We start from the raw sequence: 25,693 nt of genomic DNA on the forward strand, positions 1-25,693 counted from the left end.
AAGATCCTGGACTGCCGCACTCCTTAAAACGATGTTTTTTATCCAAAAAACAACCAAAGCGATGCAGTCAAAATGAAGAGAACAGGAAAAAAGGTGGCTCACATGTTTCACATCATGTGATGCTTACTCGTAGCCAGTTCTGAGAGGGCGTCATATGACGTCCTATCGTAATCACGGCACGCTCTGTGATCAGCTGTGTCCTTGCAACACAGCTGATCACAGATCAGGGTAAAGGGCCAATCACAGTGGCCCTTTACCACGAGGACAGCTATGTTGAATCACAGCTGATCCAGATGTAAACACAAGCTGGTTATCGGCTTTCCTTTTTTAATGCTGACAGCTTGAGGAAAGGAGAGCCAATAACCGGCTTGTGTGAACGGGAAATCTACACTGATAATCAGGGCACTGATTATCAGTGATCTGATTATGAGTACAGTCCCAACAGTGCCCATCAGTGCCTCCTCATCAGTGTCATCTATCAGTGTCGCCTTATCATTGCCTCCTCATCAGTGCCCACCAGTGACTCCTCATCAGTGCAAATCAGTGAAGGAGAAAAATTACCAGTTTGAAAAATGTTATAACAAAGAAAGAAGAGGACCAGAACCACCCACAGGCTGCTGCTTCAGAGAGAAGAGGACCGGAACCACCCACAGGCCGCTGCTTCAGAGAGAAGAGGACCGGAACCTCCCAAAGGCCGCTGCTTCAGAGAGAAGAGGACCGGAACCATCCACAGGCTGCTTCAGAGAGAAGAGGACCGGAACTATCCACAGGCTGCTTCAGAGAGAAGAGGACCGGAACCATCCACAGGCTGCTTCAGAGAGAAGAGGACCGGAACCATCCACAGGCTGCTTCAGAGAGAAGAGGACCGGAAACCACCCACAGGCTGCTTCAGAGAGAAGAGAAACGGAACCCCCCACAGGCCGCTGCTTCAGAGAGAAGAGGACCGGAACCCCCCACAGGCTGCTGCTTCAGAGAGAAGAGGACCAGAACCCCCCACAGGCCGCTGCTTCAGAGAGAAGAGGACCGGAATCCCCCACAGGCCGCTGCTTCAGAGAGAAGAGGACCGGAACCCCCCCCCACAGGCCGCTGCCTCAGAGAGAGGAGGATAGGAACCACCCACAGGCTGGGAAAAGAGTACAGTGCTGTAACAGGCATTAGGGCAAGTGGAACAGGGATTAGGGAGCGTCTTAGAGAGGAAGCAGAACTGGACCGATCGCAAGCACGCCACCACCACATACAATGCAGGGTTACTAGCCCTGGTTTTTATGTGATGCCGCTGAGGAACCACTCACAGGCCGCTGCTTCAGAGTGAAGAGGACCAGAACCACCCACAGGCTGTTGCTTCAGGGAAAAGAGGACAGGAACCACCCACAGGCTGGAGCTTTTGGGGGGGAAAAAAGGAGTACAGTGCTGGAACAAGGATTAGGGCAAGTGACAAAGTCTCTATGTAAATAATGAGCATTTCTCCTAAGATTTGGCACTCAGGCCCCTACGGCCAATCACATGAAGGAAAGACTGACATCACTGTTCCCTGTAAGCCCCAGCACCACTATGCAAATTCTAAACCCATCCTGCATTTACATTTTTCCATTTTTTTCTTGAAAACGGACAATTCCACAAGAATAGAATTCTTCACAACACAGACTGCAAGAACAGAGGACGACCTTCAAATCACTGTCTAGAAAGGCTGAAAAATGGGTAAATATGTACCCAACAACCCAGAGAGGCTTATTTTTAACCAACCTTGCGTTCAAACTCTGGTTTTAATTCGTCTTCTGCAAAGATGTGAAATCGAAGCTTCTTCACACTAAAGAGCACAGCAGATTTTAGCATGGTCACCGTCTCCTCGACACGTTCCCCACATGCCACCACAGCAAGATGCATCCATTCCACCGGGACAGAAACTTTCTGTTTTTGCTCGGGAACTCTGCAGAAAGAAAGAAAATGTACCAGTTAATTGGAGTTCCATTTAATTAGACTATACACATCCCTCTTCATCTTAAAGGCCCCCAGTTGAAGATAAAACTCTTATACTGAATCCCATAAAGCAGCCATGCAGGGGTAGGCAACCTTTCAGAGGTTGAGATCTACCTGAACAACATGGAGGAAAGCAAGGATAAAAAGTAGTGTCCTTTTGTGCCCCTTGCCCTTCTTCACATCTACCCCCACAGTAGTGTCCTTTGCCCCCCCCCCTTCACATCTACCCCCACAGTAGTGTCCTTTGCCCTCCTTCACATCTATCCCCACAGTAGTGTCCTTTGCCCTCCTTCACATCTACCCCCACAGTAGTGTCCTTTGCCCTCCTTCACATCTACCCCCACAGTAGTGTCCTTTGCCCTCCTTCACATCTACCCCCACAGTAGTGTCCTTTGCCCTCCTTCACATCTACCCCCACAGTAGTGTCCTTTGCCCTCCTTCACATCCACCCCCACAGTAGTGTCCTTTGCCCTCCTTCACATCTACCCCCACAGTAGTGTCCTTTGCCCTCCTTCACATCTACCCCCACAGTAGTGTCCTTTGCCCCTTCACATCTACCCCCACAGTAGTGTCCTTTGCCCCTTCACATCTACCCCTACAGTAGTGTCCTTTGCCCTCCTTCACATCTATCCCCACAGTAGTGTCCTTTGCCCCCCCCTTCACATCTACCCCCACAGTAGTGTCCTTTGCCTCCCCCTTCACATCTACCCCCACAGTAGTGTCCTTTGCCCCTCCTTCACATCTACCCCCACAGTAGTGTCCTTTGCCCCTCCTTCACATCTACCCCCACAGTAGTGTCCTTTGCCCTCCTTCACATCTACCCCCACAGTAGTGTCCTTTGCCCTCCTTCACATCTACCCCCCACAGTAGTGTCCTTTGCCCCCCCCCTTCACATCTACCCCCACAGTAGTGTCCTTTGCCCCTCCTTCACATCTACCCCCACAGTAGTGTCCTTTGCCCCCCCCCCCTTCACATCTACCCCCACAGTAGTGTCCTTTGTCCCCCTTCACATCTACCCCCACAGTAGTGTCCTTCGACCCCCTTCACATCTACCCCCACAGTAGTGTCCTTTGCCCTCCTTGACATCTACCCCCACAGTAGTGTCCTTTGCCCCCCCTTCACATATACCCCCCACAGTAGTGTCCACTCCTTTGCCCTCCTTCACATCTACCCCCACAGTAGTGTCCTTTGCCCCCCCTTCACATCTACCCCCACAGTAGTGTCCTTTGCCCCCCCTTCACATCTACCCCCACAGAAGTGTCCTTCCCCCCCCCCCCCTTCACATCTACCCCCACAGTAGTGTCCTTTGACCCCCTTCACATCTACCCCCCACAGTAGTGTCCTTTGCCCCCCTTCATATCACCTCCCACAGTAGTGTCCTTTGCCCCCCTTCATATCACCTCCCACAGTAGCTTCCTCTTACCCCCCTTCACATAACCCCCCTACAGTAGCGTCCTATGCTCCCCTCATAGCAGTGTCCTCTGTCCCTCTACAGTAGTGTTCTGTACCCCCTAACAAATCGCCTCCTCTCCCACTGTAATGTCCCTTGCCCCCCTCCTCCCACAGTAGTGTCCTGTACCCCCTAAAGCATTGCCTCTGTCCATTTCTAATCACAATCACCTCCCCCCCACAGTATTGTTCTCTGTCCCCCCCTCCAACAGTGTCTCCTTTATCCCCATCACATCAAACCCCCCCCCCCCATACACACAGCGCTGTGTAGGTAGCAATTCCTACCCACCGGCGTGTGTATAGCAGAGCGGAGATCAGGAAGACGGCATACTGCTGGGTGAGTGAGTGAGTGAATTACTTATATAGCGCTACAAATGCGAACTGAATCGCCTCAAGGCGCTTGGCCTCCATTTTCCTCCAGTTTGACCCTTAGAATAGATGGGTCTTTCGTTTTTTTCTGAAGGCCAAGTGATCAATTTCCATTCGGATATTAGTTGGTAAAGCGTTCCATAGTCGAGGTTCTTAAACTGAAAAACGACATTCTCTTTTGGTCTTATATCGGGCTTTGGGAAGGTGGAAGGCAGACATGGGAGCTGCCAGAGTTAACATTTCATAATAACAAGCTGATAATTGGTTGCTAGGACCGCCTGGTAGCCATTCACTGAGGAAACTCCCGCCCTCCATCCATTACTGCGATGCATCCCTCTATCCGCTCTGCAGAGAACATGAGAGCGGTGGAGGCGGGAGTGGGGGGGCAGAGCCGTGGTCACAATCCACCTGTCAGCTCCCCGCAGCCAACTGATCGATTGTGATTTACAGCTTGTCGATCCCCGCTCCAGAGGTTGCTAGGAGTTCCTTGAGCTGTTGCTGATTGACCTCCCATCTGCTGATGCCTGCATAGTTCTGGGGTTAATGCCACTTGGCAAAGCCAGTGGCATGACAATTTTTCTTTCTTTTTTTTACCTATCTGTAATTCCAACCACCACTGTAAGGGGAGAGATTTTTTTTCACCAACTACCAATGTAAGGGACATTCCTTCCACTGACCCAGGGCCGATCCTAGGGAGGGTGCACGGGGTATTCCGCACCCAGGCGCCGCAGATGTGGGGGCGCAGATGCTCAAAAGTGCTCCCCTCCCTCCTCCTTGTCTGTGTCCAGGGGCAGAGCTCATGCAGCGGGTGCTGCGGTTCCCCATCCTGCTTGCTCTCTCCGCTGGCAATTGACAAGAGCGCATACCTCCCGCTGCCCCCGGAATCCGGGCTGGGTACCACAGCGGGGCCTAGTACCAGAACACGTTCCGGGACTAGGCTCCACTAATTAATTATGTCCAGTGTCCATGGAGAAGTCTCCTGTATGCCCCGCCTCCTCTGCGTGTGTCGGCTCTTCTCCCATAGGCGGTGTGATGAGAGGCTTCTGGGTTGGCCGGAGCTGCTGCCAAACATCCCGTGCACTCCCAGAAATGCTCTCCGAGTGCCACCCTCCAAGTAACCAAAGATGCCACGTATGCCCCTCCCCTTGTAAAGTGCTTTTGCTCCCAGCGCGCCCGAGCTACAGGGATCTAATAGACAAGTACTGATCTATGGGAACACGTGATGTGGGGGGCTCTGATGGGGACACCTGCTGTGGGGGGTTCTGATGGGGGACACCTGCTGTGGGGGGTTCTGATGGGGGACACCTGCTGTGGGGGGCTCTGATGGGGGACACCTGCTGTGGGGGGGCTCTGATGGGGGACACCTGCTGTGGGGGGGCTCTGATGGGGGACACCTGCTGGGAGGCTCTGATGGGGGACACCTGCTGGGAGGCTCTGATGGGGGACACCTGCTGTGGGGGGCTCTGATGGGGGACACCTGCTGTGGTGGGGCTCTGATGGGGGACACCTGCTGTGGTGGGGCTCTGATGGGGGACACCTGCTGGGGGGCTCTGAAGGGGGACATCTGCTGTGGGGGGGCTCCGATACGGGACATCTGCTGGGGGGGCTCTGGTGGGGGACACTAATGAAGACTTCTTAGGGGAGCATCTCTGTGTTTGAGTCGTAGCCATAGAAACATGTGTAAAGTGGAGGAGTTAGTAAGATTACTACGCCCATGTGGGCGTGCCAGAAATATTTCTGCACCCAGGCATCTGTGACCCTAGGATTGGCCCTGCACTGACCCCTGAAGAAGAAATTTTAAGAGTTCCCCGAGACTTGATAATCATTTTAAGCGTTTCTTTGGCGTAAAAAGATTGAGAAAGACCGCCCTGAAGTGGATTCCTATAGAACCGAACACGCTACTAACCAGAAATGATCTGCACAACTTACAGGTTTCATGGGTTAAAAAGTCTAACCCCAATTTCTCCCACCTTTTAATCTTCTCAACTTTGCCAGGCTTTGAAGCCGTTGACCCTAGGAGCTATGCATACCAGAGAAGCCCTGGATTCCAAGCCCCCAAGGAGCCTAAATGCAAAAGGAATTCAACATGTTGGCACCTGAAGGTGCTTGCCACGGGCTAAAGGCACTAAATTCGGTACACTAGTGAAACTTCAGGCTTACCTTACTGTGTATCTATAGGCAAGCCTGTGTTTTTTCATTTTGGATACAGTAATGGAGAGTTAGAACCCTTGTCAGGTAATTACTGGAGAGAATTATTCTCTCAGTTTGTTCTGGTGACCACCATTATTGAGGCAGAAAATTTAAAAAAATTCTAATTTTTACCGTAGTCACCGGGGAAGCAGGGGAGAGGACATCTTCCAGTGGGGACCAACTAAAAACTATCACTAACTAAAAACGTTTTGGCTGCATACATACTTTAATCTCAATGCAAAACTCCAAAAAAAAATAACAAGATGAAAATGAATGACTGAATAATAGCCAATTAAAAAAAAACAAAAAAAAAAAAAACACAGGTTTTGTGACACTATTCACTTTTAATCTGGAGCTTACCCCGGCAGTACCGATTCTCTTATACAAAATGTTCTCAGTCTAATGACCAGCATTATTCAACCTACTTCTTCCAAACCCGAACTGTCCAAGAACCACCCCAGCCTGTGACTGGACAGCGAAAGCAGAAGCAGCACAGTAATGAGCTCATCTCTATACACACATACATACATATCCTGCTTGTGCTGTGAAATTTGGCCCCCTGTAATACCTGGCTGATCCTGCTTGGCTATGCCCTTCCCCTGTAAACTGACCACAATAATCAGGGCTGCTGAGCCCTGACACCGTGGTCAGAGTATGCGCCTTCCGTCAGACGCAGCCCTCCTCTCCTGTGCCTCCCTCTGTCCTCCTCCCCTCCTTGCCTGTCAACTCCCCGATCCTCCCCTTCTGCACTAAAAATAACAGCGATTTTTGTTTAACTCAGCCCCCCTGGGTTGAACGAAAAAAATAATAATAGTGTGTACTAGGCTTTAGTCTGGCCATACATTAAAGCGATTATAAACCAACAAACATGTTATACTTACCTGCTCTGTGCAATTGTTTTGCACAGAGCAACCCCGACCGAATCCCTTCTGCTGCACTATTGTATTCTGATAGAGGGAGGTTTCCCAGCTGATGCTGGTTATAGCTGTTGACGATAATAGTACAAAAAGAATCATTCAGGCTGGTTGGACTGAAGTAGATCGATACAACCAGCCTGCACTTGCGTGGATCAAATTTACACAATGCGTTTTTTGTTTTAGCCTTCAACTACTCTACAGCCTAACTTCATGAAGGTGCAGCGACTCTTCCTCCGACACCACAATTCATCTCATTGTTTTCATCCTCAGACAACAATAGACACGCAACTTCCTCTCCAAGTTGGCAAAAAGTCACTTTTTTTCCCCTCTGTATTGTATTATCAGTTGAGGAATTAAGTTACAAACAGGAAGGAGCCTGAAAAACAATGTTGCATCAAACAGGACACAAAGCAACCCTTCATCTTCAAAGCGAGACACTGATCAGCAATTTGTGACCAACAAAAGCTGCACATAAGTGGGGGCAAATACCAAGTGCACAAAATAGACAAATTGTCACAAGCATCTATACGAGTGTTACATTCTACATACACCTAATCACTAACATCTCATATACGGTCATGGGATAAGCCGGGGAAGATTGGCTCAAAGGCCTGGCACACTCATCAATAACCAGCATGGTTGCAATCGCTTGCGGCACAAGAATGTTCGTTCGCGGCCATCTTGGCGCCCTTTGGCCTTTATAAGGATGACGGTTATTCACAGACTTTGCTGACTGGTCTTTAGCTCTCTGATACTCGTATTCCTGTGTGCTTGTTACTTCTGGATTGCTTGTTAGACTTCAAGTATACTTGGCCGCAGGCGCGGGTCTATCCTAAATGCGATTCATCTGTGTATAGGAGAGGGAAGTTGAACCTCACCTAACTGCATGAGCTCATAAACCAGGGGTCTCCAAACTGTCTAAGCAAAGGGCCAGTTTAATGTCCTTCAGCATTTACGAGGGCCGGACAGTGGTCAGTGGGAGTCAAAAAGGTCCCGACATCAGTGGGAAAAATGAACGCCCCATTTTCAGTGGGAGTAACTGTGCCCAGTTTATTGAGTCCCATTGTTGGTGTCATTAGGAAGAATTGTGACCCATCGTTGATGTCATTGGACCCCTTTGTCGATGTCAATGGGCTCCATTGTTGGTGTCAGTAGGAGAAAATATCCCCTATTGTTGGTATCGGATCAGTGCCCCATGGGCAGGATAAAGGCAATGGGCCACATTTGGCCTGCAGTTTGGAGATCACTGGTGTACAAGAAACAAGCCAAATTGCCAAATTGATTGAAACAAGACAAATTGCCTTGTCCTTGTGTTGGGAAGAAAATGGTGTGAATGGGCCCTTGGGCTTGGCTCACACCCATACAGGTGCCACCAAGCGTGGGCCCATTTTTCATGCATTCCTGAGCATCATGTGTAGGTCAACCCGTTTATATCAATGGGCTGCCCTACCTGCGAGAAATGCAGAAAAGTCATCGCTGACTCTTATCTGAAAATGGCACCATGCAGTTTGGCGCACATGTTTGTAGATGCATAGGGATGGCATTAAAATGAATGATGCATTTGCTAAAGGTCATCTGCTAAAATGCAGCATGTAAGAAAAACGCAGAGTTTGGGCACGTTCCTGACAGGTCTGAACCCAGCCTTGGTGGGCCTCCAGTACAAAGTTTGGAAAGCCTGGTATTAGAGTACCAGTCCTTTTGGACAGAAGTTATCATTTAGAGCAGTGGTTCTCAACCTGGGGGTCGGGACCCCCTCGGGGGGGTCGAATGATGATTTGCCAGGGGTCACCAAATCCTGGGCTGTTCCTGAACCCCCGATCCGCTCTTTTCCAGACTTTTTGCGGCTGTCTCTGGAGCCTGTGGCCGCCCAGCTGGGCTGTCTCTGGAGCCCGTGGCAGCCCAGCTGGGCTGTCTCTGGAGCCTATGGCCACCCAATAAGCCTCTTCACAGCCACCCACTGAGTTCACGTCAAGGCTGGGGGGCAGACACTAGAGGTCAGCTGACTGGTGAGGAATGTGAAGTGGGAGGGGCTGAAGGAGACCCCATCTCCTGATTTCAGCATAGGTGTCACTGCTACACGGGTTAGGGGCTAAAATTACTTGCCTTGTCTTGGGTGCTGACAACCCACGCTACGAAAATAATTTTACTGTTAGGGGTCCCCACAACTTGGGAAATTTTATCAAGGGGTCACGGCACTAGTAGGTTGAGAACCACTGATTTAGAGAATGAATTCAAGTGGCAGTCACTGGTTTCGTGATATACGTTTAATACTCCGTGTGATGTAGAATTACCTTCTGACGGTTTCCCAATTAGCACGCCACGCCAAGTATCAATACGTGTAGAGAAGAGCTTAGGTCTTAATTAAATTCCTGTTTCAGAGGGGTATAAATATTGGATGAGCTCGTTTATGTGAATTAGTATTTACCTTGCAGCTTTTTAGTGTTACACCGTGAATTATTAGAAGGAGCTGTTGGGTGATAAAAGCCCTACGCCACGCTCCTGGATTAACAACCTGCAGATATTTTTTGAAGGATTGTGCCATCATGCGAAAGGCATCCATTCATAAATAATAGATGGGCTTAAAGAGAACCTGTGCTGTGTACATACAGGCCAAAGCAACTTCACTTTAAATCCAGACTTTGCAGCTGTCTATATTCCTCACCCCATGTCCTGTGCTGAAATTTCCTTAGGCATTAGCCTTTGTTAGTTACTGTACAGCAAGGCCTGGAGTGTGACAGAAAGAAGCAACACAAGGAGCCAATCAGTTAGGGTGACCACATTTCCAAACTACTAATCAGGGACACCCTCCCTTCCCAAAAATTAGCTTGTGCTGTAACGAATCACAGCACAGTGATTGGACACAAGAGGCGGGATTTATGATTTCTCCAATCACAAGCAGGGGGCGGGGATTGTGCTCCTCCAGGCATTCCCAGCCAGGACGAGCACTGTCAGTGAGTAAAGCAGTGATGTGGTGGCCTTCTTTGGGGACATCAGGTTGGCCTGGGGGGGGGGGGGGGGGCTGTGTCAGTTTCATTCCGGGACACTGTATTGTCCTGAAATGAATGTGCCTGGGACAGACCTGCAAAATGCGGGACATGTGGTCACCCTACAATCAGTTCATGTGCTAAAAAGACGCATACTGATAGGAAGAGAAAGCAGAGTGTCCGAGAACTAAGCTCATCCCTGTGTTGCTTCTCCTTTCACTGTCCCGTCACAGACTGGTGCAAATCCAGGATGACCTGGGCTCAGAGGAAGTGGAATAAATAAGGCTGGCCATCAAACTGATGACACCTAGTGGCAGAAATAAAATACTGCAGAGGGAGATTTCTGGATTGAAAATTAATATTGCAGCAAAAGCAGTTTTTTTTTACACCGATGGAAAAAAAGACTGATGGGGCCCACACACAATTGGTTTGTCCGATAAAAAAAGTCAGATTCAATCGGAAAAAACGATCGTGTGTACACGGCTTTAGAGGCGCCTCTCTTTTTTATACTATGTAGCTGAATTTTGCTTCTAATCCCCTTGTGGAGGCTTCAATTTGCGGATGGACTTTTATGGTTACACAATTACATTGCTATAACCGTTTTATATGGGCTATAAACTGAAGGACCTATGAATAAATGGTTGTGGAACGAATCATTTGAGTTTCCATTATTTCTTTTGGGGAAATTTGCTTTGATATACAAGTGCTTTGAATTACAAGCATGTTTCTGGAACAAATTATGCTCGCAATCCAAGATTTTACTGTAATTGTCAGTCAAAGTATCACAGCATTGAAAGATGGCCTGCTAATGTAAGGGTATGACATACTAGTACTCAAGTAATTAATGGGCTAGACACTTTTTGTCTTGTTATTTTTTTGGCTGGAGTTCTGCTTTAACCACTTGCCGCCCGCCAATGACATATTGACGTCGGCAAAGTGGTTTCAATATCCTGAGTGGACGTCATGTGACGTCCTGAGGATATTGAGCCGATGCGCGCCCCCGGGGGGGGGCGCGCATCGCGTCGATCGGTGTTGCAGGGTGTCAGTCTGACACTACGCAACACCGATCAGGCTGGGTTCACACTACTACACTACTTTCATCCTACTTTGCTCTGCTACATTGGTCCTACATTTATCCTACATTGGTCCTACATCCATCCTACTTTCATGAACAGGATACTACTTTGGTCCGACTTCAATGATATTCAATGGGCCTGAAGTAGGATCAAAAGTAGTACAGGGAGCATTTTCAAAGTCGGACCGACTTGTGTAGGACGCTACAAGACGCTCTCATAGGGAAACATTGAACACAGAGCAAAGTAGGATGAAAGTAGTGTAGTAGTGTGAACCCAGCCAAAGAGTCTCTCACGGAGACTCTTTACCACGTGATCAGCCGTGTCCAATCACGGCTGATCACGATGTAAACAGGAAAAGCCGGTAATCGGCTTTTCCTCACTCGCGTCTGTGAGACGCGAGTAGAGGAGAGCCGATCGGCTGCTCCTGTGACGGGGGGGTTTGTGCTGATCGATTATCAGCACAGCCCCTCAGTGGATGCCCACTGAACCACCAGGGATGCAAAAAAAAAAAAACACACATGTATGCCACCCTAGACCACCAGGGATGACAAAAACACAAAAAATGGATGCCAATCAGTGCCCGCAATGGATGCCAATCAGTGCCCACAATGGGCATCACTGATTGGCATCCATTAGTACAACACATACAATAGTGCACATCTACGCCCATCCGTGCCGCCTATCAGTGCCCATCCGTGCCGCCTATCAGTGCCCATCCGTGCCGCCTATCAGTGCCCATCCGTGCCGCCTATCAGTGCCCATCCGTGCCGCCTATCAGTGCCCATCCGTGCCGCCTATCAGTGCCCATCCGTGCCGCCTATCCGTGCCGCATATTAGTGCCACCTCATTGGTGCCCATCAGTGCCACCTTATCAGTGCCAGTCAGTGCAGTACCATCAGTGCCCATCAGTGAAGGAGAAAACGTACTTATTTACAATGTTTTATAACAGAAACAAAAAAAAACTTTTTTTTTCAAAATTTTCAGTAATTTTTTTTTTTTTGCAGAAAATAAAAATCCCAGAGGTGATCAAATACCACCAAAAGAAAGCTCTATTTGTGGGTACAAAATGATAAAAATGTAGTTTGGGTACAGTGTAGCTTGACCGCGCAATTGTCATTCAAAATGCAACAGCGCTGAAAGCTAAAAATTGGTCTGGGCGGGAAGGTGTATAAATGCCCGGTATGGAAGTGGTTAAGAACAATCTAACCAGGTTTGTAATCAGCCCGGAGTTCTTCTTGGCTCGGTTGCAAAAATGAAAAAAAAAAAAAAAAAAACACAAGATCTATAATCGAGGAGGAATTTGCGCAGCGTCTCTCCCCCTCACCATTACCAGGAGGGGAGAGAAAAAAAAAAAAAGCAAATCAAAAAGCACATTTGTATCCATTTTCCTTGTGGCAGATCGATCAATTACCGCCGTATAAAACGTTCCATCCCTCACATCTGCTTAGACAAGCTGTTTATCAAGTGTCATCCTCTGCAGCGAGAGGCAGCTTGGTGAAAACATCGATTCCAGCGCGGGGAAAAACGGAAATCCTTTCCATTTCTATTTTGAGGATTTGACAGATAAAAGAGCCTCACATACCAAAGTAATAGTGGATCAGTCTCAGAATCCTCCGATGAGGACATGATAAAGTCTCATCATCGTCTGCCGAAGAGGACGTAAAGATGATCGATTTACGAAATGGGATTTTAATCCTTCCTGGATCGACAGTTATGGAGATGACAACCTGCCTTCATCTACAAAGTGCTTCCTGGATGGACAGTTGGAGATGACAACCTGCCTTCCTCTACAAAGTGCTTCCTGGATCGACAGTTGTGGAGATGACAACCTGCCTTCATCTACAAAGTGCTTCCTGGATGGACAGTTGGAGATAACAACCTGCCTTCCTCTACAAAGTGCTTCCTGGATGGACAGTTGGAGATAACAACCTGCCTTCCTCTACAAAGTGCTTCCTGGATCGACAGTTGTGGAGATGACAACCTGCCTTCATCTACAAAGTGCTTCCTGGATGGAGAGTTGTGGAGGGCCCCAAGCAAAATGGACATAGAGGCCCCCCAACCCCCCCTGCACGCACACAAAGCCTACAGGAACCACAGCATAGCGATACAGTTTAAGTTCACCCACACTCAGACTGGTGCCCCCATCAAAGACTGGTGCCCCCATCAAAGACTGATGCCCCCATCAAAGACTGGTGCCCCCATCAAAGACTGGTGCCCCCATCATAGACTGGTGCCCCAATCATAGACTGGTGCCCCCATCAAAGACTGGTGCCCCCATCAAAGACTGGTGCCCCCATCAAAGACTGGTGCCCCCATCATAGACTGGTGCCCCCATCATAGACTGGTGCCCCCATCAAAGACTGGTGCCCCCATCAAAGACTAGTGCCCCCATCAAAGACTGGTGCCCCCATCAAAGACTGGTGCCCCCATCACAAACTGCGCTTCATCTACAAAGTGCTTCCTGGATGAACAGTTGCGGAGATGACAACCTGCCTTCCTCTACAAAGCGCTTCCTGGATGGACAGTTGTGGAGATGACAACCTGCCTTCCTCTACAAAGTGCTTCCTGGATGGACAGTTGCGGAGATGACAACCTGCCTTCCTCTACAAAGTGCTTCCTGGATGGACAGTTGTGGAGATGACAAGCTGCCTTCATCTACAAAGTGCTTCCTGGATGGACAGTTGTGGAGATGACAACCTGCCTTCATCTACAAAGTGCTTCCTGGATGGACAGTTGTGGAGATGACAACCTGCCTTCATCTACAAAGTGCTTCCTGGATGGACAGTTGTGGAGATGACAAGCTGCCTTCCTCTACAAAGTCACGCGGGTCCCAGAAGACAGCAGGGACCAGTGGCATTGTGCACCAGGGAACCAGAAAGTGAAGCTGCAAGGCATCACTTCCTGATTCCCTTACCGAAGGCGGTGGCAGCAGCATCTGAGGACCGAGGGTCGGGTCGGCCTCGGGTGCTGACATTGCGGGCGCGCTGGACTGGTAAGTGTCCTTATTTTAAAAGTCAGCAGCTGAAGCATTTGTAGCTGCTGACTTTTAAAAAATAAATAAAAATTTGGCGGACCTCCGCTTTAAATCATTCAGGAGAGGTTATAAAAATGTCCTGTGTACATAGGGTGAACACGTGTCCCGGATTGCCTGGGACAGTCCTGCATTTTGCAGGTCTGTCCCGGGCACCTTCACTCTGGGACAATACAGTGTCCCGGAATGAAACTGACACAGGTCCCAGCATGAAAACCTCAGAGATTAAAGGGGTTGTAAAGGTAAATTTTTCTCACCTTAATGCATTCAACAGGTCCCAGCATGAACCCCTCAGAGCTGAAGATGTGACCCCCCCCAAATAGTGAAGATATCAGGGGTTCATGCTGGAACTGGTAGTCCTTTACTTTGCCCGACTTGTTCATTCCCCGACTTAGTTGGGGTAGGCGCTACACTTTGGTGGGGGTGGGTCAGCCACGCCCTGTGACCTTTGACCTATGGGAACCCACCTTCTGACCTTTGGGGGAGGTCCCTGTTCCAATTCCTGAGTCATAGCCATATTCTTCAAAGGGAAACCCTAACCCCCCCAAAGTGAAGGACTATAGGTCCCAGCATGACCCCCAGAGCTGAAGATGCAAGACCCCCCCGCCCCCAAATAGTGAAGAACTACAGGTCCCAGCACAAACCTGTGAAATCCATGGGATCACATCCTTAGATCTCAGGGGTTGCTGGGTGTTGCAGTCCTTCAAATTTTTGGGGGGGTGGTCACATCTTTAGATGTCAGGGGTTCATGCTGGGACTGGTAGTCCTTTACTTTGGGGGGGATGTGACCCCCAAAGTGAAGGACTATAGGTCCCAGCATGACGCCCCCAGAGCTGAAGATGTAAGACCCCCCGCCCCCAAATAGTGAAGAACTACAGGTCCCAGCATAAACCTGTGAAATCCATGGGATCACATCCTTAGATCTCAGGGGTTGCTGGGTGTTGTAGTGCTTCAAAAAATTGTTTTGGGGGGGGTGGATGTCAGGGGTTCATGCTGGGACTTGTAGTATTGTAGTACTTCACTTATGGGGGATGTGACCCCCCAAAAGTGAAGGACTACAGGTCCCACCGTGAACCCCTCAGAGCTGAAGATGTGACCCCTCCCCCAACCAGTGAAGAACTACAGGTCCCAGGATGAACCAGTGAAATCTATGGGGGTCACAAAAAAAAGGTATAACAAATTATCTTTTTTTAGGGGGGGTTGTCCCTGAATAGCAGTTTGGAAACGTGGTCACCCTACGTGTACATGAAGAGATCAAACGCATCTCAAAGCTCCGCATTGTTAGAGCAACAGGAAAGGTGGCAAAGGAATGCTGGAAAAGCAGGTTTACATACTGGAAAAGAGAGGCGGGGGGGACACGGGGTATAATTCCTGAGGCTGCCTCGATACAAAGTATCGCAGCCACACCATGTGTAGCAACAGGGGGATTGATTCCGGCAGCGCGGCAAAATGCGTCTCAACCATGGGGTTTCTAGAACCCTCAACCGCAAGTGTAAAGGATTCCAAATACAGCAGGTTTTCTGTATGTGAGAAACAGCACAGGGGGTGTGCCTGAGAACACTGCTTGTGATTTACAAACAGATAAGGAAAGGGGTTCCCAGACTGGTGCACTACAGTCAGGGCCGGATTTGCTCTCCCTGCCGCCCCAAGGCCAGGTTCCACAATGCACCCCCTCCCCGCCAACCAAACACCCCCCCCCCCCCCAAATCAACGGAGAATGGGAGGCGCGGTTAGTTACATTTTTTATTTTTAATTTTTTATCAAATTTTTTTTTTTGTAGCTTGTCGCTTACTTTTTTTAATTTTTGTATAATTTTCTTATTATTTTCCATATTGTTTTTCTTATTATTTAAAGGAGTTCTCTGACCTAAAACTTTTAACCCCCGCTGTGCCCGGGCTGTAAAACTATACAAAATAAACTTTCACTTACCTGCCTACGATCCCCCGTTGTTCCGATATCGCCGTCCCGTTCTCAGGTCCCGGTCTCTTCCGCTTCCTGTGTGTCGGTGACTCATAGTGCGCTCAGCCTATCAGCGGCCGCGACGGGACATTGCTGCGGCCGCTGATAGGCTGAGCGCACTATGAGTCACCGACACACAGGAAGCGGAAGAGACCGGGACCGGAGAACGGGGGATCGTAGGCAATTAAGTGAAAGTTTATTTTGTATAGTTTTACAGCCCGGGCACAGCGGGGGTTAAAAGTTTTAGGTCAGAGAACTCCTTTAATTTTTATAAAAAAAATTTCACTTAACTTTTTTTGCTATCACACAGGAGAAAACAATTCCCTGTGTGATAGCATTTGGAGGTGACATGTTCTCTTTATTGACCCTGTCACCTCCAAAACAGGAGTCATAGGATTCCCCCATAACTTACCGCCCTTAACTGTATGTTCCGGGCATCGGGGGACTCCATGCCACTGCCGCCCCTTGGCGCCCTGCCGCCCCAAGGCCTGGCCTCAGTGGCCTTGTGGGAAATCCGGGCCTGACTACAGTGACATCCGGTAGAAGAACTGACGCTCAAATCTGGTGGGCTCTCCTCCCTGTACGGATCACTTTTAGATTTTAATTTGAACCCTAGCAGGTGCCAAGAACTTCTCTGTACAGCCCCTTGTCCTTTATTTGTTCAGTCCATGGCACAGAACGTTTCATTACACGCATCTCTACAGGCCGCAGCAACAATTTTACACAAATTGGGGCCAGATGACTGACTTGGGGTTAGCACATCGGGGTCTGCCAGATGAAATACTTCTGACATGACGAATAATGGCTTTAATTGAAGTTTATAGAACTGAGGAACACTCGCTATAAACACACTGGTCCTCCACTAAACAAAACTAAAGTTGCACAATAGTGGAAAGGTTTCTCCGTTAACTCTTACGGCCCGGCCACACGACCCGATTTTACGACAATAATTGTCTGATGGACGCGTTGTGTCGAATAATGCGACCGTGTGTATGCTCCATCAGACAATTGTTGGCGGAATTAACGACAACAAATGTTGCAATGATTCTGGAAACCAGATACGCTTAAATTAGGCCAAGATACGAGCGGCGTAAGTCGCCTACGCCGTCGTATCTTAGGGTGCAATTTTCCCGCTGGCCGCTAGGTGACGCTTCCATTGAGTTCGGCGTAGAATATGTAAATGACTAGATATGCCGATTCACGAATGCACGTGCGCCCGGCGCATTTTTTTTACGTCGTTTACGTATGGCTTTTTCCAGCGTAAAGTTATTCCAACAAATAGCTGGCCTAGCCAATGTTAAGTATGGCCGTCGTTCCCGCGTCGAAATTTGAAGATTTTACGTCGTTTGCGTAAGTCGTCTGTGAATGGGGCTGAACGTAATTTACGTTCACGTCGAAACCAATACGTCCTTGCGGCGTACTTTGGAGCAATGCACACTAGCATATGTACACGGACGGCGCATGCGCCGTTCGTAAAAAACATCAATCACGTCGGATCACCAATCATTTACATAAAACACGCCCCCCTCATCCTCATTTGAATTAGGCGCGCTTACGCCGGCCCCATTTACGCTACGCCGCCGTAAGTTAGGAGGCAAGTGCTTTGTGAATACAGTACTTGCCTCTCTGACTTAAGGCGGCGTAGCGTAAATACGATACGCTACGCCGCCTTAAAGATACACGCCCCTACCTGAATCTAGCTATAAGACAACGTTAGCAGAAGTTGCCCAAAGGGTGGCGCTAAAGAGCAGAAAAAACACATATTTAGGTTTTGTTGGCTGAAAATGTTGTGTCATCTTTATGCATACCAAGTTCACGGCCAACGCCCTTCGGACCAAAATCCATGGTTTTGGCCAACGGATATGCGATCGTGTGTAAGAGGCTTTATATTACTCTCAACTTACCTTGTACGGTGTTCCTGGGTCCATAAAGTAGACACCTCCAGATGGTTGGTGCTCAGGGGAGTGCCAAAACCCTGACAATTACCTAACAGACTACACAGCTTCCTGTCAAAAAACCCTCCTCATCCTGCCTCTATTGGCCAATGAGGCCACGCATCACATAGGAGAGCCAATAAGGTTTATGGTCATACACACGGGCGGAATATCAGGCAGCATTGGCCGGTTCAATAGAAACCGACCGACATTCGGCTGGTGTGTATGGTACACATTGTATTTGTGTAATTTTTACAGTAATCAGTGCATTTTTATAGCACTGATCACTGTAAAAATGACGATGGTCCCAAAATGGTGTCAGAAGTGTCCGCCATAATGTTGGAGTCCCGATAAAGATTGCTGATCACCGCCATAACTAGTAAAAAAAGATATATTAATACAAATGCCATAAAACTATCCCCTATTTTGTAGACGCTTTTGCGCAAACCAATCAAACGCTCATTGCGATTTTTTTTTTACCAAAAATATGTAGAAGAATACGTATCGGCCTAAACTGAGGGAAAAAAAAATTTATATATTTTTTGGGGATATTTATTATAGCAAAAAGTAAAAAATATTGTTTTTTTTTCCAAAATTGTCGCTCTATTTTTGTTTATAGCGCAAAAAATAAAAATCGTAGTAGGTGATCAAATACGATCCTTGTGGGGAAAAAAGGACATCAATTTTGTTTGGGAGCCACGTCGCAGGACCGCGCAATTGTCAGTTAAAGCGAAGCAGTGCCGAATCACAAAAAGGGGCCTGGTCTTTGACCACAAAAATGGCCCGGGGCTGAAGCGGTTAAAATGCACCTACAATATAAAATTATAAACTCTTCATTCCTTTGAAAGTGGGCAAACCTACCAAATCTGTAGGGGATCAATTCCCCCCCTGTATGTATACTTCGAGTCGATACGAGTCAAGTCGCTTCCCTTTAAATCTGCTGTTGTTTATTTGCATTTCGTTCACTTTTATGGCTCCGCAGAGACAGATTCGCGGCTTTTTAATTTGCAGATATTGAAGCGTATATACGGCACGGAGAGGCGCGATGGTTTCCAACATTATTATTATGCAGACATCAAAACATTTTTGATTATCTGCCAAAGTCATCGGAGCACTCGTGCCCCAGGCAGCCGCATGCAAATGAGATGCTGAATTGGCCTATAGCGCGGCCCGGAACCCCCAGAAAGTCGAAGATAGCGAGTGTAAATGTCTGCAATGTTTTCCGACAAGGCAGGAGATAGGAATTTAAAATGTCAGAGTAAACGCCTCGCGCCGCAGAAAACAATAAGGGCTTTTGTGAGACGAGCTGGCTCGGTTCATATAGGAGGGAACAATGTGCACACTGGAACTTTCAATAATGAGCCTTGAAATGCTCGATTACATACCTACAGGGCCGTCTTTAGTATTGATAGGACCCTGGGCAAACATTTTCTTGGGCCCTCCGAAATCCACTTATCAACCATTTGCAGCAGTTCGGGCTCAAGGGGCAGCTGCGTTGTGCCCGGGGGAGCTTCCCCTTTTTGCCCTGCGTTAACCACTTCAGCCCCAGAGGATTTGGCTGTCCAATGACTGTGCCTTTTTTTGCCATTCAGCACTGCGTCGCTTTAAATGACAATTGCACAGTCATGCAACGTGGCTCACAAGCAAAATTTATATCCCTTGTCCCCCCACAAATAGAGCTTTCTTTTGGTGGGATTTGATCACCTCTGCGGTTTTTATTTTTTGAGCTATAAACAAAAAAAAAGCAATATTTTTGACTTTTTGCCATAATAAATCAGGTGTGATCCTTCCTGTCTTCCATTTACCAGAGTGATCCTATTTTCTTGCCTTCCACGTGCCATACTGATCCTTCCAGCCTCCCATATACCATAGTGATCCTTCCAGACTTCAATGTGCCACAGTGATCCTTCCTTCGTGCTTTCCATATACCATAGTGATCCCTCCCTCTATATACCATAGTAATCCCTCCTTCCATATACCATAGTGATCCCTCCTTCCATATACCATAGTGATCCCTCCTTCCATATACCATAGTGATCCTTACTTTCAACCTTTCATGTACCATAGTGACCCTTCCTTCCTGCTTTCCATGTACCATAGTGATCACTCCCTCCATATACCATAGTGATCACTCCCTCCATATACCATAGTGATCACTCCCTCCATATACCATAGTGATCACTCCCTCCATATACCATAGTGATCACTCCCTCCATATACCATAGTGATCACTCCCTCCATATACCATAGTGATCACTCCCTCCATATACCATAGTGATCACTCCTTGCATATACCATAGTGATCACTCCTTCCATATACCATAGTGATCACTCCTCCCATATACCATAGTGATCACTCCTCCCATATACCATAGTGATCACTCCTCCCATATACCATAGTGATCACTCCTTCCATATACCATAGTAATCCTTCCATATACCATAGTGATCCTTCCAGCCTTCCATGTGCCACAGTGATCCTTCCCTTTTTCCATGTACCATAGTGATCCTTCCTTCGTGCTTTCGATGTTCCATAGTGATCCTTCCTTCCTGCTTTCCATATACCATAGTGATCCCTCCTTCCATATACCATAGCGGTCCCTCCTTCCATATACCATAGCGGTCCCTCCTTCCATATACCATAGCGGTCCCTCCTTCCATATACCATAGCGGTCCCTCCTTCCATATACCATAGTGATCCCTCCTTCCATATACCATAGTGATCCCTCCTTCCATATACCATAGTGATCCCTCCTTCCATATACCATAGTGATCCCTCCTTCCATATACCATAGTGATCCCTCCTTCCATATACCATAGTGATCCCTTCTTCCATATACCATAGTGATCCCTCCTTCCATATACCATAGCGATCCCTCCTTCCATATACCATAGCGATCCCTCCTTCCATATACCATAGCGATCCCTCCTTCCATATACCATAGTGATCCCTCCTTCCATATACCATAGTGATCCATTCTTCCATATACCATAGTGATCCCTCCTTCCATATACCATAGTGATCACTCCAGCCTTCCATATACCATAGTGATCCCTTCTTCCATATACCATAGTAATCCCTTCTTCCATATACCATAGTAATCCCTTCTTCCTTTCTTCCATGTACCATAGTGTTTCTTACTTCCAACCTTTCATGTACCATAGTGATCCTTCCTTCCTGCTTTCCATATGCCATAGTGATGCCTCCTTCCATATACCATAGTGATCACTCCTTCTATATACCATAGTGATCACTCCAGCCTTCCATATACCATAGTGATCCTTCCATATACCATAGTGATCCTTCCAGCCTTCAATGTGCCACAGTGATCCCTCCTTTCTTCCATGTACCATAGTGATCCTTCCTTCGTGCTTTCGAAGTTCCATAGTGAACCTTCCTTCCTGCTTTCCATATATCATAGTGATCCCTCCTTCCATATACCATAGTGATCCCTCCTTCCATATACCATAGCGGTCCCTTCTTCCTTTCTTCCATGTACCATAGTGATCCTTACTTCCAGCCTTTCATGTACCATAGTGAAGTGATCCCTTCTTCCATATACTATAGTGATCCTTCCCTCTCTCTCTCTCCCTAAGTGTGGGTTTACAAAAGAACACAGTGAAAGAAAAGCGTGTTCCGTGTGCATTTCCCTCACTGCAAGCAACCATGCCGCCCGTGTGAGACAAACATGGGTGCCATTAGTTGTTAATGGCAGCGTGTTTGCGGCCACAAAATCACATGGTACTGTAATAGTATGCAGATTTGTGTGGTACGATTTTAAAAAAAGTAGTGCTTTTTCACTTGAATGGGTTGCGGTCGATGGCCAGTTGTTGAACCACTGCCCTTAAACCCCTCCTGCTATCATGTTTAGGCCACACCTACTTTTTGCTGTGGTACGCATCTCCCTAAAGTGTCCCTCATTCTCAAGTTCAAAAGTTGAGAAATATGCAGGAGCCATTTTCCCTTACTCAAGATGGCCACAGCCAGACGTGCTGGGGGGGGGTTTCAAAGCAATTTATAAAAACAAAAAAAAAAGCATGGAGACATGGATGGAAAGATGGATGGGGGAAGTTTGCTTTGAATATTAAAATGTAATTAAATAGCATTTTTGGATTGTGCTGCTCTGTGTGCAATATTATTGCACACAGAGCGGCATTGACTTGTGCCCAGGGGCGGACTGACCATTCGGGCACTGCCTGAGGGCCCCATCAGGGTTGCCAGCCTCAGTAAAACCAGGGACAGTATGTCAAATTCAGTGTTTTTTTTACATCTGTCCCTGAAATGTCCCTTACCGAAATCCTTTTGGTCTAAAAATCCCAAGATTATAGTTTCCCTGCCTCTCCAGTACCTTCTCAGTGTGTGTGTGTGTGTGTGTGTGTGTGTATGTATAGTGTGTGTGTGTGTATGTATAGTGTGTGTGTGTGTGTGTGTGTGTGTGTGTGTGTGTGTGTGTATATGTGTGTGTGTGTGTGTGTGTGTGTGTGTGTGTATGTATAGTGTGTGTGTGTGTGTGTGTGTGTGTGTGTGTGTGTGTGTGTGTGTATATATATGTGTGTGTGTGTGTGTATGTATAGTGTGTGTGTATGTATAGTGTGTGTGTGTGTGTGTGTGTGTGTGTGTGTGTGTGTGTGTGTGTGTGTGTGTATATATATGTGTGTGTGTGTGTGTGTGTGTGTGTATACACAGTACTGTGTGGCCCCATAATCTCCTATTGCCTGGGGGCCCCATAATCTCCTATTGCCTGTGGGCCTAGGGTTGCCACCTGTCCAGGATTCACCCGGACAGTTCGGGTTTGGAATTAATGCATCCAGGTTTCAGACTGCCTGAAACCTGGACACATTACTTAGAGTGGACTATGGCTTCCCAGTTGCTGGCTGCAGTTGTCTAAGCTGAGTGTGTCTGTTACATTCTATCACACTGCCCAAAGCCAGCACTAACAACCCCCCCCCCCCCCCCAACACACCTACCCCTCTTTGTCTGTCTACACTCATCCCTGGCGCTGTGCCTCAGAAAAGGAAAGTGGGGGTTGGAAATTTGAAGTCCAGCAGCCTCAGATACATCTGGATGAGAGGTGATGACTGCCAAGGGGGTGTGTGAGCTCACCATCCATCCCTGTCTGGGACTGAAGTCTCCCCCTTCTTTGTCCTGCCTCGGAGTAAGCACACATAGGCATAGAGTTCCGCTTTATACCAGAAGCCAACGTGTTTCCCCTTACATCAGAGTCTTCTTCGTACAACAGAGTTCTCAGTGTTCCCTCTTAAATCAGGGTTCCCAGAGCATCCCTTATGTTAGAGTCAAGGAGTCCCCCCCATACAGTGTAAGGGAACTCTGCGAGTTCAGATGTAAAGGGGAACTCTGTGCACTCTGATATAAAGGGGAATTCTTGTTATTAACTTCATATGATTAGAAATGTTATTTAATAGCAAAATATATGTATAGTTTATACTATAAAAATAAAATAAAAATTGTTGTGCGCCGCAAAAGTGTTCGGGTTTGACTTGAAGAAAAGGTGGCAACCCTACGGGGGCCCCATGAGTTGTCAGTCCGCCCCCAATTGTGCCTTTTATATCTGCTTGAGTTCACCTTTAATTTCACAGAATGCAGCTGAAAGAGTGAGACTCCCTTGCTCAGTTTTGTAATGAACACAGAAGAGGTTGGTTGTGGGAAGCCTGCCTGGAAAATGCAGCCAAGAGCAGTTGACTCTGTCGCATTAATCCGTCCAATTTTTGGTTTACCGACCTTTCTTTTTTTTTTTTTTTTTTTTTGTGTGAAATTGATTTTCAATTAAGGCGGAAAATGAAACATAAACTGAGCGCCGTCCAAAAACTTTTATTACGCAACACGAGGACGCCTGGCTAGCTCTCTGAAGATTAGGATTGTTAAACATTTCCAGCAGAACATCGAGTTTCAATGTTTCGCGGAGCCAAGCTGGAAGTACAAACTGACCATCCACCAAAACTCTACAGACTGAAGACAAAGCGCATCTGTAACCTGCGATTCTGCCAACATCCGACAAACATCGCACATCCGACACCATCAGGAGTACAAACAGGGCCGATCCACCCTATAGGCTCACTATGCAAGCCGCTTAGGGCCCCGCAAAGCTGCAGGGGGCCCCCCAAATTACTAGAGGCCCCGCCTGGTGAGAAGTCATTTTTGGCCCCTCACCCCGCTTCTCAACCCGGTGGCTGCATGGGAGAAGAGGTAAGAAGTCAGCACCCCCGCCTTCTCACTTTAATGTAAGATGTCAGTTCCGATAGCAGAACACCCCCTCCCCCCGCTTCTCAACTTTAATATTTAACCACTAGAGGGCCGCGCTATAGACGAAAGATGTCCACAGCGCGGCTCTCAAGTGCCGAGTGGACGTCTTTAGACGTCCTGTTGTTGCGATTCCCCGTGCGCGCAGCGGGGAAACAACATGCCCGGCACATTGCTCAGGAGCCGATGCGAGTGCCTGGCGGCCGTGATGTCCGCCAGGTACCCGCGATCGTCGGTGAGAGCGATCGTCAGTGGGCCGATGGCTCTGTGGGCCAGTTTCAGTGACAGCCTGTCAAAGTAATGGCTGCACAGCTTGCCCTCTACTTCATGCAGTGATGTGAGAAGGATGAGAAAAATACAGAGGAGAATAAGTGAATAAAAGAGGTGAGTGAGGACGCCTTATGTTATGCTACTTATGTTTTTTTTTTTGCACAATTGCGTATAGTTTATATACTGTTTTTGTGCTTGTTTTCAAACTTAAAGTTGGCCGGTCTGGATGAAGTCCAGGGCCAAATTTCGGTCTCAGTCCAGCACTGCTGAGCAACGATCGGAACAGTGTATAGCGGCGACGCATGTCCTTCATTCTGACGGGACTGCAGTCAGCAGGCTGTTCCTGTGCGGTCCAGATGCGGTAATACTCCCGTTTTTTTTGCTATACGAGCCCTTAATACGAATGACGAGGCCAATACACGCAAAGATAGGCAACAAAATGTGGAAATAAGGTGGCTGCACATTTATTAAGTACCTTTCATCTTAGGGCAAATGACCGCTGCGGTTTCTAGAACTGACCCCCGGGTGTCCCGGTGAAGATGGCCGTACTAATATCGCTCAGAGATGTAAAAATCCGCCGTTCGCTCGCAGCGCCACAAAAACTTTATGCCCGCATATGACTTTCCTTGGCAACGCTCACATTAAACCTTCCCTCTATTAATATAATGACACTACTGAGGCGTATACGGCAATACATTTCCTCCTAGACCAAGCAAATAATTCACTTAATGCCGCTGTAATCGCTCTCAGTGCAGCCATTTACCATGCTTCCGAGTGCTGCCAGAACATAATGTGGGATTAGTCAGCCTTCAGCACCATGTGGGGAACTGGATGAGATGGCACTACAAATCCCAGCATGCCCTGATGTCACCAGCAAACAGAGAATAGACTTATTTAAAGCGGGGGTTCACCCAAAAATACATTTTTAACATTACATTCAGCCGAGTTGTCCTAATGACAATGTTTTTTTTTCCCGTACATACCTTATTTCACCGCCGCTTCCGGGTATGTCTTCTCCGGGACTGGGCGTTCCTATCCGATTGACAGGCTTCCGACCGTCGCATACAGCGCGTCACGAGTTGCCGAACGTCGGTGCGGCTCTATACGGCGCCTGCGCACCGACGTTCGGTTTCTTTCGGCAAATCGTGACGCGTAGTATGCGACGGTCGGAAGCCTGTCAATCAGATAGGAATGCCCAGTACCACAGAAGACATACCCGGAAGCGGCGGTGAAATACGATATGTACGAAAAAAAAAAAAAAAGTCATTAGGACAACTC

At 47.9% G+C, this 25,693-nt stretch overlaps 1 protein-coding gene across 1 annotated transcript in view; it reads right to left on the bottom strand.

Annotated features, from left to right (window-relative positions):
* GXYLT2 (glucoside xylosyltransferase 2) overlaps positions 1-25,693 on the bottom strand; it is a 65,793-nt gene that overhangs the window by 34,668 nt on the left and 5,432 nt on the right. Inside the window, exon 2 of the mRNA XM_040360998.1 lies at positions 1,744-1,927. Within this exon, the coding sequence (XP_040216932.1) occupies positions 1,744-1,927 (184 nt within the window). The remainder of the gene's footprint in view (positions 1-1,743; positions 1,928-25,693) is intronic.

This window comes from Rana temporaria, chromosome 7, assembly GCF_905171775.1.
Source record: "Rana temporaria chromosome 7, aRanTem1.1, whole genome shotgun sequence".
Lineage (NCBI taxonomy): Eukaryota > Metazoa > Chordata > Amphibia > Anura > Ranidae > Rana > Rana temporaria.